The sequence below is a fragment of the Pinus tabuliformis genome, chromosome 1_2, assembly GCF_031772625.1.
Source record: "Pinus tabuliformis cultivar Carrire ecotype Pingquan chromosome 1_2, CPIR1, whole genome shotgun sequence".
Lineage (NCBI taxonomy): Eukaryota > Viridiplantae > Streptophyta > Pinopsida > Pinales > Pinaceae > Pinus > Pinus tabuliformis.
The window spans coordinates 688535380-688548323 of record NC_142298.1 but is presented as its reverse complement, the minus strand read 5'-3'; the positions used below and the strand labels follow the sequence as shown (position 1 = coordinate 688548323).

Sequence of the window (12944 nt, the reverse complement as noted above, 5' to 3'; positions counted from 1 at the left end):
ATTCTTGAGGATTATATTGTTATTTTATGTTTCTATTGATCTAACAACTTGATCTTGAGTGTGCAGAGATCTTTTTATATTCGAAAACTTGGGCGTGAAGGGAAGTCCTCGGTTGGACCAGCCAACTCCCAAGGCATAAGATCTATAAAAAGTCTTCCTAAATGGACCCCAAGAGTTATCTGACGAAGACTTTCTTGCAGGGTTTCTTGGCTCATTTATATCTTTAAATATTTTACTTATTGAACTTTAATTGATAAATATGCTATTTAAAGAGCTTACCTTGTTGTAAATATTTGTGAATAATATTCTGTAAATATTTTATTTTAAATTTATAGATATATTTTTAACATTTTATTTCAAATATATTTTGAAAATATCTGTAAGCTTAGTAAATAATAATATTTGATACATTTTATTTTAAACTTTGTAAATACATGTGGATTAAATTTTTCCAACCTTTGTATCTATAGCCTCTCTTGTACATATTTTGTGGCTATCCTTTGTAGGGTTTGAATATATTTTGTCTGTTGGTTCTTTGTGAGAGATTTGAAGGAAATACGGCTAGGATCCAGAGCCTAACATTGCAGCCACAGTCACCACAGGGTTATTCTAGCCTCATATGAAGGGCTGATCCCACAACGTTTTCAGGACCAAGAAGATTTTAGAGAAGCCGCTTATTTGAAGATTTTCTCTCATTGGATTTGTGGCACGATAATTTTAATTTGCATATTTTATAAGGGCCATAACTTGATTCTTTGTTTTGTCTTCCATATCATCTAACCTTTATCAATTTTTGCAGAGCAATTTCGAAGACTGTCTAACATTTTTCTGAAAGAAAACATCTAGGGTTTCTTCATAAATTTGTTTTTCAGGCTCACACTTCTAAATTACATCAAGATTAAAGATTTCTGATGGATTTAACCAGTGCAAACCCTAGACGGCTAGGGTTTTTAGCCTAAAAAGTTACCATCTTGAGAGGATCCGATTTATCATTTAACAAGGGTTTCTTCAGGGGTTGTCAATGAGATTTATTTGCAAAACATTTTTTGACAGAAAAATATGTTTTTGGCAGCAATTTAATCAGTTTCCACTGCAGGATTATCATAAATCTCCTGAAGGCCAAAGGTTTTAGGGCATCTGCAGAGATTGAAGGTTCCTTACATCATCACAGGGGTTCAATGTTCTATTCTGGATCAGGTCACTTGAGAGGTGCCTTTAGGCCTAGCTACAGGCCTTAGCAGCCTCTTATAGATTAGCCACAGGGGTTTTCATTGACTGCACTTAATTCCATTTGATTCCAGGGCTAACATTTCTGGTTTTGCAGGATTCACTTGACATTCCATTTTTTGCGGGGGTAGCTGCAGGCCTAGGAGGTCTTATTCTGCCTAGCCGTAGGCCTTAAAGAGGCCAAAACCCTCTCTGGTCCGACATTTTTTGAAGGGTTATTACATAAACATTTAGCAAATGGGAGGCCTGGAGCAATCAAAATTGACCATGTGATTTGTCATAAAATTCTGGCAGCTCCCTAGCATCTCTCTCTTGCATGGCTGGTCTATCTTAGCCCTGAAGGTTTGTTTTGAGGTTTGGTATATATTATGCTTGAATGCTTGAGGAACTGTGGATTGGTGACAGGATAGCTTTTCTTCTTTATGATCTCCTCCAGGTGTTGAGAGAAGCCTTTTTCTTTCTATCCTAAAATGCTAACCCTCTCTGCTCTCATTAAGATTTGCATCTTTCATATAACACGTGTTTGCAGGGTCTCTATCTCATTATTGAAAAGGATCTCTCACTGATTACGTTTACTGATCTACTCTGATTTGTCTATGCAATAAGGGTTTCCTAAGACCCTAATCACTCTAAAAAATGAATAAAATGAAGTCCTGACTTGCTAAGAGTTGGCATAATAATTACAAGGAAGCAACTATCAAAGTTCTTATTTACTGCATGACTGTAGCATTCTTGCGTTCTGATATGAAAATTGCAGAAGTCTGATCATAATTTGTAGTCGGCTGATCTGATTGGCTTCTATGTTCTTGAAGGTCTTGTGCATTTATTAAAAAATATTGGTTAACTGATTTGCTAACTAGCTCCACCATTGTTTGCATCCTTACATCATTGCATCAATAGCATCTCTTGCATTCTCATTATTAGTTACATCTTTAGCCATCATTGGTGCTCATTGCTACTGTGCTTGATAAGCATTGAAAATCTCTCTCGTCCCTAATTGTTTCATAACATAAGTGGGAGAAAAACTTAATAAACACATTTTGAGCAGCACTAATTGTCATTGCTAATTTTGTCCTATTAAGATAATCTTGAACGGCTTTGTAAGTTATTGCAATTCTTATCTATTGATAACAGCATTGGTAGCGGTCATCTGATATACATTGACAAAAGCTGCAGCAGTTTAGTACCTTGTTGACAGTAGTACTTTGATCTCTATTTCACCTTCTTGAGTTGATTTTGTGGACTGCTAGAAAGGATGGCCTTTTGGTTAGTTGTTACCTATCTTTTGTTTTCCTCTTAGAGAATTGCTTTTGATCCTTAATGCTTTCATCATCTAAGATCACCGTTAGCAATCTCATCTAAATTTACTGGTATTGTGCTTTGGAATCTTTAAAGGTCCTTCTGGTTCTGATTGATATATCTAGCAAGTGGCAAACAATCCTGATAAGGCATATATGGGTCATCATTATTGCTAGCATTGCTTTCATCCTAATATATTGAGGCACCTTTATCAAATCCAACATTCATTCACATTTGCACACTCATTCTACATTTTCATCTAGCTTTCCTAACTCGCTTTGCAAATAGTGTTCATTGGATATATCTTGTCATCATCGGGATGCTCTTCATTTTGCAGCATAGCCAATTCACTCATCTTACATCTCATTTGAGTAGTTATTGCATTAGTAAAAACTAGAATTGCGGACTTGATTCCTAAATTGCATCTTACTTGGTGATAAAGTGATTCACCTTGTTGTGAAATTTGAATCTAACCATCACATTGTGTTATGAGCTTATAATTGCAAATCATTGGTGATTTGAAAGTAGTTGTAATCTTGTTCTCTTGTTCATATTTCTAATTGTTAAACTAATTTCCCTAAGCAGCATTTGATATCTTGGGATTTGATAATCCATTTATTCTGCAAGTTAATATCTTGAGCATTGTTATTGAAGGCACTGGTTTCTTAACTATTAAATCTTGAAGTGTCTTAAGAATATAATCTAATCAAGATCTCTAATTACATTTCTCATTAATCACACTTGCAAACTAATTATAATCAAGTTCATAAGATAGCAATGTGCATCTCATAGAACTTGTTGGTTCCCAACAAGTTTCCCCTCATCCTTCACCTTCCACCTTTAGGGACTACCCCCCTTAGCTTGCCTAGGAGATAGCTAGAACGGAGTGAGAGGGGATTAGCTAAGTTACCAGGATTCGGATCCGGATACGGATATGGATCCAGATTCGGATACGGATACGCCAACTTTTTGAAAAGCCAGGATCCGGATACGACAAGGAAACGGCAAATATAAACAAATATAAAATATTTTATAATTATTAAATTTAAATTTATATAAAAAATAAAAATAGAAACACATTTTTTTAATATATATTTTTAGTACTTATCAAAATAATTATTACAAGAATAATATCAAAATTAATGTATCATTTACAAATATAATTTAATTATATAAAAATATTTAAATTTTAAATATATATATATATATATATTTATATAATATTTTTTTTAAAAATTATTAATTTAATAATATTAAAATTAATACATCATTTATAAATATTTAAACTTTAATTCATAGTTATTATATTTATATTAAATGGTTATGAAACTTAATTTATAAAAGTTACTTTTCTACACTTCAAAAAAATTTAAAATTTAATTAAAATATCTAAATAAATGTTTGGTGGCTTACCATATATGCATTAAAGCTTATAATAAGGAAAAAGTAACTAGCGGCAAACTAGAATAATTTATTATTCACACTTTTGATTTTTTTCATTTTGGTTGACGCTCAATTTTCTAGTTTCACTAATACCGGTTAATAATTCATTTCTTAACCCGATAATGGTTTATTATTCCCTTTTCTGATTTTTTTTCATTTTAGTTGACGTTGAATTATCCAGTTTCGCTGACGCCAGTTGAATAATTAATTTATTGACACATATTATCGGGTTATCCATTAACTCGTCCGCATATTTTTTCATTCTGATTTGCACTAACATCTGCTTCAGAATTTTGCGCTGAAGATGACAACTTAACACATCGACCAATGTTGGGGGCGTATCTCCTCGTATCCAGATCCGAATCCGTCTCCGATTCGGGGATCTGCGGATCTAGCCCTTTGGCCTGGCGGATCCGGTAACATAGGGTATTAGAGTAACAACCCCCGCTTTGAGTTGTTGTCACACTCTCATATACAATTTGAGCGACAACAGGTACATCTCCAAAAACTGCCTCTTCAACCATGACATCATCTATAAGATGTCTACGTCACCCTTCTGGGCTTGTCAAGGTAACGTGGCACCATGTAAGGCAAGAACCGGATCTAAGGAGGATGTGCGAGCCTTCCCAAGTCATCTCAATGGCAATCATTCTCATTTGGGCTCTGGAACAAGCAACGTCAATCAAATATGGTCAAGGACAACCTGGGGGCATCCTAGGTCCATTTGGGCACACCATCAACTAGCCCAACTCCCAATATTTATGACACAAGGCTTCAACATTTGCAAGTACATGAGGGGATGTAGTACCATGGAGAATCATCTCAAATCCCTATGCTCATCCTTGGAGGGATCACATTGAAGTATCAAGGTCATCTCTGCTCTCCAACTATGAAAATACATCCTCTAGAGTGGTGTTGAAGAGGGTCAAGCTCATCCCTCAAGGGATCTCTGCTACTGTGACACCACCTGAAACAAATTTCTCAAGATATATTGATATAAACATCATTAGGGACAAAAACCATTAAAGCGTCATAGTGGACCATATCTAATGCTAAAGGCACAAAATTACTACACAAAACTCACTTTCAAATGTCTAACTAGATCAAGACTTGTCAACAAGTTACCTCACTTATGTTAGGGATGATTAGGTCAACAACCATATTAAGTGTTTTCAGCCCCAAAGGGGAGAGACATGTCCCAGGTTAGCCCATCAATCCATAGGTGTGTGTGATAATGATGGTCATGGAATGGGAGAGACTTCAAGACAAGTGCCACAGTCATGGGATCAGCTAATGGGGGTCCAACATCTTGAATGTATTGATGTAAGGAGGGACCAATCGTGGTGGCATGAGTTACCCCTTTCCTCAACCTGTTTTTTCCACCCCTCTAGTGCACTTATCACTCAATGTGCAAGTCCAACAAAGGAAAGAAAAAACAATGGCAGCAAAAGAAGATTAACCCAACTCCCAAAAATTGAAATGGTCGTACACAGCAGATGCAGAGGCAACTTCATGAGGCCACAACAAAAGAAGATTAACCCAGCCCCCAAAAATTGACATGGCCATACAAAATGGGTGCAAAGGTAACTTCATAAGGTCGTAAAACCCTACAAAAGAGAGTGACGACTGTGCAAATTTTGGGGACAGATCTGGGTAATAGTTGCATGTTTTGGTAGGGTTGTACAGGCTATAGCAACAGAGGGACCTTGGGGGTCATACAGCACAATGCAAGCCTTGCAAACCGTATATGTGTTCTACACTTTGTATAACAGGAAGAGATGCCACAGTCGTACAAGGTCGTACCAACCCATCCAAGTGACAGAAGTAGTAGGAGGGTTTTCCATTAGAATTTGGCAGGGCCATATAAGCCACACAGTGCACCAAATCAATAATCAATCAAGTTTTTGCTATAGCTTTTATATTTTCCCAATGCGTTATTTTCCCAATTCAAGAGCCCTTGTAAGCTTGGAGTAATTTTTATACAAAAGCTAATATTTAAAGAGCAAAAATTTATGTGTGCATTTTGGAAATTAGTTTCCTCTGCTTCGACTATTTTTTAATTTCCAATTAAGTTTCTAGCAAATGTATTATAATATATGAGCTAAAGAATTCAATTTAAATTAAATTTTCAATAACGAAATCGAAGTAATTTGCCTAGGTTGTTTGAAGAGATTTTAACATGGTACCAAAGCTTGGCCTCTAGAGGGGGAAGCCTATTTTAGTTTTATAGCAAATTTGAAACCCCTATGGTAAAAAAAATTGGCTGCTCAAAGGACAAAGCACATTCCTTCAATATATTGTACTTGAAGAACTAAGCACATTTCTTCGGCAATAGATATAGATCTAAAAGATGGAAATAGTTAGTCTCAAGTTTGAAGATAAATTGGATGGATCCTCAAACTTCCTTCCCTAGAAAGCAAGTGTTACTTTGCTTTTGAAGGAAAATGATCTTTGAGAGATTGTTGACAAAGTAGTTCCTTCATCGACAGATCCACATCAATTGGCAACTCATGAGAAGAAGGAGATCATGCAGTGAAGGATCATTTGATTCCACAATTATCCTAGAAGAAGACAGCTAAAGAGATGTTCAATACCCTTGTAAGTCTCTACCAGAGCAAGAACATAAACAAGAAGATGGTATTAAGGAATAAGCTCAAATCTATGAAGATGTCCAAATCAGACTCAGTTATTAGTTACCTCATGAAGATCACCGAGATCTATGATAACCTTGTAGTATTTGGAAACAAGGTGACCAATGCAAAATTTGTAAACATGACACTAAATTGATTCTCGAAACCTTGAGAACCATTTGTCAAGGATACCTATGCATGACAAATCTTTACCATTTTTTAGAGGCTTTGTGATGATTGTATCCAAGAAAATACTCAAGAGGAACAATGTGATGAGAACATGGCCCTTGTCAGTGAAACAAGGGAAAAGGAAAGGGTTCCAATAAGGGAAAAAGCAGTGTTCCACAGGGACGCATCCCCCAGGGTCGGGTGCACACACCCCTCGCACCCCACGCACCGGGGACGAGGGTATGTCTGGGGAAACGTTTCCCCACGTACCCCTTTTGGGGAGACGCAATGGGGGACGTTTCCCCAGTGTGGGGGACGCGACTCCCCAAAAGGGGGATGCTTGGGCGTCCCCCCTCAAAATGGGCTATGCGTCCCCCTTAAATTTGCTTATAAACAATGATTTATGACAGGGGAAACCTAGTATTTGATCATATTGTCCTACTAATGCTATGCAATTCATGGTAATGTTAAATTCTTAAGGTAAAAGTGACATTCTCCTTTATCTTTCATTTTCATCCTTTTACTTAAATTTTTAATATTACCATGAAATGACTCAGGATGTTTGATAGTGGTTCCGACCTCTTTGGATTTCATATGCAGAAAGTAGAATTTTAGATCTCACTCAAAATCTAGCAGACTTAACAGTTTTTCAGGAATTCAGGATTCGATGGATTGCAAAGTTTCCATTGCATTTTGTCATGTACAAGGGTATGGAATTAGTATTTAATCAAGAGCACCAAGCCCTCTATGTACTTTAGAGTGACTTTTAGACTCATCACTCCACTGTTTTTGAGTTTAGTTATATCAAAATACTATTCCAGTCTTTAGATTTCAGTATCTATTATAGTCTATTTTGGTTAGTACTAATTAGATTCTAGAATGATGAATGATGAATTTAATTTTAAATCAATTTAGAATCTAGAATGATGAATGATGAATTTAATTTTTAAATCAATGTATATTCTAGAATGGTGAATAATGAATGATGAATATGTATCAGAGTATTTCATTATTGAATCTCGTAGTCTACGGATGAATCATTTATGTATTAGTAAGGATGATGAGTATGGATCAATGTATTTCATTACTTAATTCAATTATGTATGTATCATTGTATTTATGCTTTCATTATTGAATATGAATTTGAAATATATATATATATATATTAAAAAAATTATATACCCCGACGTCCCCCCGTCTCCCCTAAATTTCCCTAAAATTTGAGGGGACTCCCACACATCCCTGTTGTGGGTCTCCCTGCACCTGTGACTCCCCGTCCCAAAGTCTTGGTGGAACATTGGGAAAAAGTGAGGGCCAGCCTCATTATCGGAGAAGAAAAAAAATCAAGTAAAAGCAATTGTTTTGTGTCTCATAAGCGTGGACATTATGCATAACAACAGTGTCTATAGAGGAAGAAGGGCAGAGGGAAATTGCAACAAGAGGAGGTAGCAACCTTAGCAGAAACTCAAATGAGCAAATTTACTGCAAAATTTGAGAAGGATTTCTCATTGGTCTGTTGTACTTCTACTAGCCAATTTCCAGGAGTGCATGGTACATGGACAGTGGCACATCACACCATATGACATCAGCACAAGAGTTACTCATTGGTCTCTTGTACTTCTACCAGCCAATTTCCAAGAGTGCATGGTACATGAACGATGGTGAGTCTCACCATATGACATCAACACAAGAGTTATTCACCAATCTAACGAAGCAAGACTCAGGAGTATATACGGAGCCTGGTAATGATGCCAAGATGCAATAAAAGGAATTGGAACAATCTTGCTTCAACTCAAGTCAAACAGCTCATTCAAATTGAAGGACAAATTGTATGGCCAAGGCTCATGAAAACCATGCTTTCAATCCTTGTCACAGAAGATAGGGGCTTTATCGTCATGTTCCAAAAAGGGCAAGCACTCATCGTACCAAAAGAATCTAGCGCTAACACAACTCTGGTAATTGGTTTTAGAGAGGGAAATTTGTACACATTACAAGGTGAGCCTGCTCAAGCCTTGGTTCATAGTTAATGACAAACTATATGAGTTGTGGCACAAGAGGATGTGAAATCTACATTACAAAGCATTGTCAACTATAAGGGAGATTGTCACTAATCTTCCAAATTTCAGTATTGTGCAACAGCGAGTGTGCAAAAAATGCACTCTTGGCAAATATGCCAATGCTACTTTCACAAGAAGAGATTTCAGATCCAAGGAGATTTTGGATCTAATACATTTGGATGTATGTGGACTGAAGTCAATGACATCAATACAGGGAGGCATGTATTATGTGTCTTTTATTGATAACTTCTCTAGGAAGACATGGATCTATTCATGAATACCAAGGATGGGGTCTTCAATTAATTTCAAGAGTTCAAGGCTCCTACAAAGAACTAGACAGTGAAGAAGATCAAGGTCCTCAAGTCAGACAATGGGGGTTAGCATACCTCCAATGACAACAAGGAGTTCTGCAAGGAGGTACTAATTAAGAGGGAGGTGACAATATCTTACAACCTGCATCTGAAGGGGGTTGCGAAGAGGAAGAATTGATTAGTCATAGAGGCTACTAAGACCATAATCCACAATCAAGATTTTCCTTCATTCCTTTAGGCAAAGGAATGCAATACGATAAAGTGCATCTAAAACAAAGAGTCATCATAAGATTTGGAGGACAAAACACAAAAGGAAGCATTTGCTACTGTGAAGCCAAAGGTGAGCCACTTATGTATATTTGGTTGCCCAACATATAAACAAGCACATAAAGAGTGTTAGAGTAACATAGTTGAGACACAGAGAAACAAATAAAGGATTTTCACCCAGTGTGCAAGTTCTAAGGACGAAAGAGAAAACACTAGCAGCAAAAGAAGATTAACCCAACTCCCAGAACTTTAAGGGGTCGTACACATCAGGTGCAGAGGCAACTTCAGGGGGGCATACACAACAAGTGCAGAGGCAACCGCACGGGGGTCATACAACCCAACAAAAGAGAGGTACAATTGTGGTCCCTACAAATCATGAACTTTGTCGTACACAAATCCTCTTAAGTTTCAATTTAAGCAACAACATCCAACCATGCTCTAGTGCAACTGTGAGAGTGTCATTAAGCTCACCAAAGAGAAAATTCAACATCAACACAGCAAACACATTGAACTACAAATGCTAATCATTTTAGAAGCTTCTTCAACAGTGCGTCCTTGAAGTGTTCTATTGTCATATAGATCATCAACTTGTTAACATTTTCACAAAACCCTTCCTAAAATCCAAGTTCCTAAAGCTTCAGTCTACATTATAAGTTTAGAAAGCTACCATTCATGTAGTATAAACCCTAATGCCTCCCTCCATTTGTCACTTTTGTAAATCCTTCAATCCTATCCTGAGTTGTTCATATGAAGGAGATGTTAGAATATTTTGACACTAAAAATAGGTCAAGTCAAACTTGGTCTAATGTGGTTTAAGGTTTCAAGTGTACTTTTTGTACTTCATTTAACTCAAGGATAATATTTATGTCTTACCCATAAGTGTTTTGATGGTTCAAACGTCTCGTTGATAGTGATGACCCATGATCTATGGCTAAACACTCAATTGGTCCACGACCTCTATTAAAATACATGGAGGGTTAGTGGTTGATGATTGCTTCCAAGAAATGGTCATGTGATTTTTTTGTGAATTACTTAATTGCCCAAGTGTTTTGCACTATTTCCCTATTTGAACCCTGTAAATCTTGGTGTTTTAATCTTTGATTTGTGTGTGTTTGTCTTAAGGTGTTCAACCTTTGTTGACATACCCTATTTCTAAACACAAAATGAATGTAAATAGTAGTGAAGTTCAACCATAGGTGTGGTGGACAAGTAGGACTCTTAAAGTGCATGACAAGCTCAAAGGGACTGAGTCTTCAACAATCATATATTGTGCGACCAGGCTATAGAATTGGAGGAAAAATCAGATTTTGCATCATACTAAATAGTAAGAGGGGTGAAGTTTTCAGCCATTGCTGACTCCTATCTGGTTAACGAGTCAATGAATGAACAGATAGTAGATAAATTGGCATCAACCATGTTGGATATAAATTTTGCAACCAACTTTATCTTGTGTTGTGATAGCATTAAAAAGAGGTATATGGTGCATTGAAAAGACATCAAAATGGAAAATTATGAACATTACTCTATCATTGATCAGTTTCCTACTTATACCTTGTTCAAGATAAGTTGGTTATATTTTGCAACAAGCAGTTGTATATAATATGGTCATTGAGAATATAGTTAAAGGTCATATCTAGTACTTTACACAGTTAACTCAGAAAGTATATTTTGGAATAAAGTCAGCTTATTATGACTTTAAATTAAGTAGACATTTCATTAGTTTCTAGTTATGGGAGTATGAAGATTAACTCACTCCATAGATAAAATATTTGATTTCAAAAATTTGAAGCATGTCCTTAAATGGTTCTCTCTCTCCTTTTAATTGTGTAAACTTTATGCTACCATTGAATGCAATTACTAACAGAAACATATCATTGCAAACCAGGAGTAATCCAATTATCCAACTAAACAAATAGAGTCCAATAATCCTCGACATGTTGGAAATATTTCATGAGCAACAGCAACTGTTTTCAATATTATAAGTTGGGTCACAGAACTGTTAGAAAGCAGACATAAACACTTGACAAAACACATATTTTGGTTTGTCATTAGTTGTATCCAACTAAGCAAATAGAATCCATAATCCTAGAAATGTTGGAAATATTTTCATGAACAACAACAATTATTTTCAATATTATGACTTGGGTCAAAGAGCTGTTAGAAAGCAGACATAAACACTTGACAAAATACATATTTAGGTTTGTCATTAGTTTTCTATAGGATATGCATTACCAATGACCATGCCCACTCTATAACAAACTTCAATGTTGCTTTACCAAGAATATAAAGGGAAGGAAGCAAATAAAAGAATAAAATACCTGTCAAAACACTTCGTTCCAATTACATCAACCTCGTGTATAAAGATAATACAAGGAGCTTTCTCCTTTGAAAGTTGAAAGGCATTGCAAAAAAGTTTGGCACCATCTCCAATGAACATCTAAATTGCCCAAAAGGGTGCAGTATTATATTTTATATCACAATCTCCACTGAAAGAGTATCACATTTGGTATGCATCTATTTTATGCTATTTTTAAATAAGGGAAAAACTATTTCATACCCTTCACCACTAATAATAATAACACAAGTTCCCTTTCTAAACTTACTTTCTGCAACAGTAAAATGTTTGCAGCAGTGTGTTGTCAAGTTGCCTACATCACTAATTTTCCAGGAGAAGATGCAAATATGCCTTTAATCATCTTATGCAATATTTGAAAGCTTTTATTGATTATAGCGATTATTTACTTTTTAGCTATCCTCCACTAAACTGCACTAAAGACACTATCTTACTTTCTCAACCATCAATAAGACACCTAGGACTTAGGGTTTCTTTGACAAAATCAAAAACTTTTGAGATGGACTCTTCAGACTAACATTAAGCAGATGGTACAGAACATCTAGTCCAAACTCAAGGACAATACTGACATGAAAAGAAAAAGAAAAGAGGATTTATGCAACATGCAAATGTGAACATATCAAATTTTAAGAAATGGAACAAACACAGCCAATAAGGTTAATCCCAAAGTATTCAGATAATTGTTTTGTCAATGTGCAACATGCAAATTGGAAGTTGGAACACTGATCAAATTCTAGGAAATAGAATGAATAAGGACAATAAGGTTAATCCCAAAGTATTCAGATGGCTGCGTTGTGAATATCTTCCTCTGCATCACACTTTGGTACAGCTCAAGACATTACGTCCCCTATCGATTAATTGCCCATGGGAGGATGCAATAGCCTATCCAACCCTGTAGGCTATAGTTTTGATAAAGGGGGAAACCCAATTATCCAATGTTTTGGGGCAACATTGGGTAAATTTTGGGGTAGCAGGGGAAAATATCCCAAATTGGGGGTTTACACATGAACCCCCCTCATTTCATTGAGGAGAAAACCCTCATGAGGAACTCTATAAATAAAGGAGAGTTGCAATCATTTTATCATCATCGATTTGGATTGAAATATCTCTGATTTTCTTGAGTCTGAGGCTCTGAGGGTTTAAAGGTCGCTTCTTGATTAGTTTCAGTGGAGATGATCCCACCCCAACT

At 36.1% G+C, this 12944-nt stretch overlaps 1 protein-coding gene across 1 annotated transcript in view; it reads right to left on the bottom strand.

Moving 5' to 3' along the window:
• LOC149207607 (26S proteasome regulatory subunit 6A homolog) overlaps window positions 1–12944 on the bottom strand; it is a 111454-nt gene that overhangs the window by 46553 nt on the left and 51957 nt on the right. Inside the window, exon 6 of the mRNA XM_089395813.1 lies at window positions 11721–11839. Coding sequence (XP_089251939.1) covers window positions 11721–11839 — 119 coding nt within the window. The remainder of the gene's footprint in view (window positions 1–11720; window positions 11840–12944) is intronic.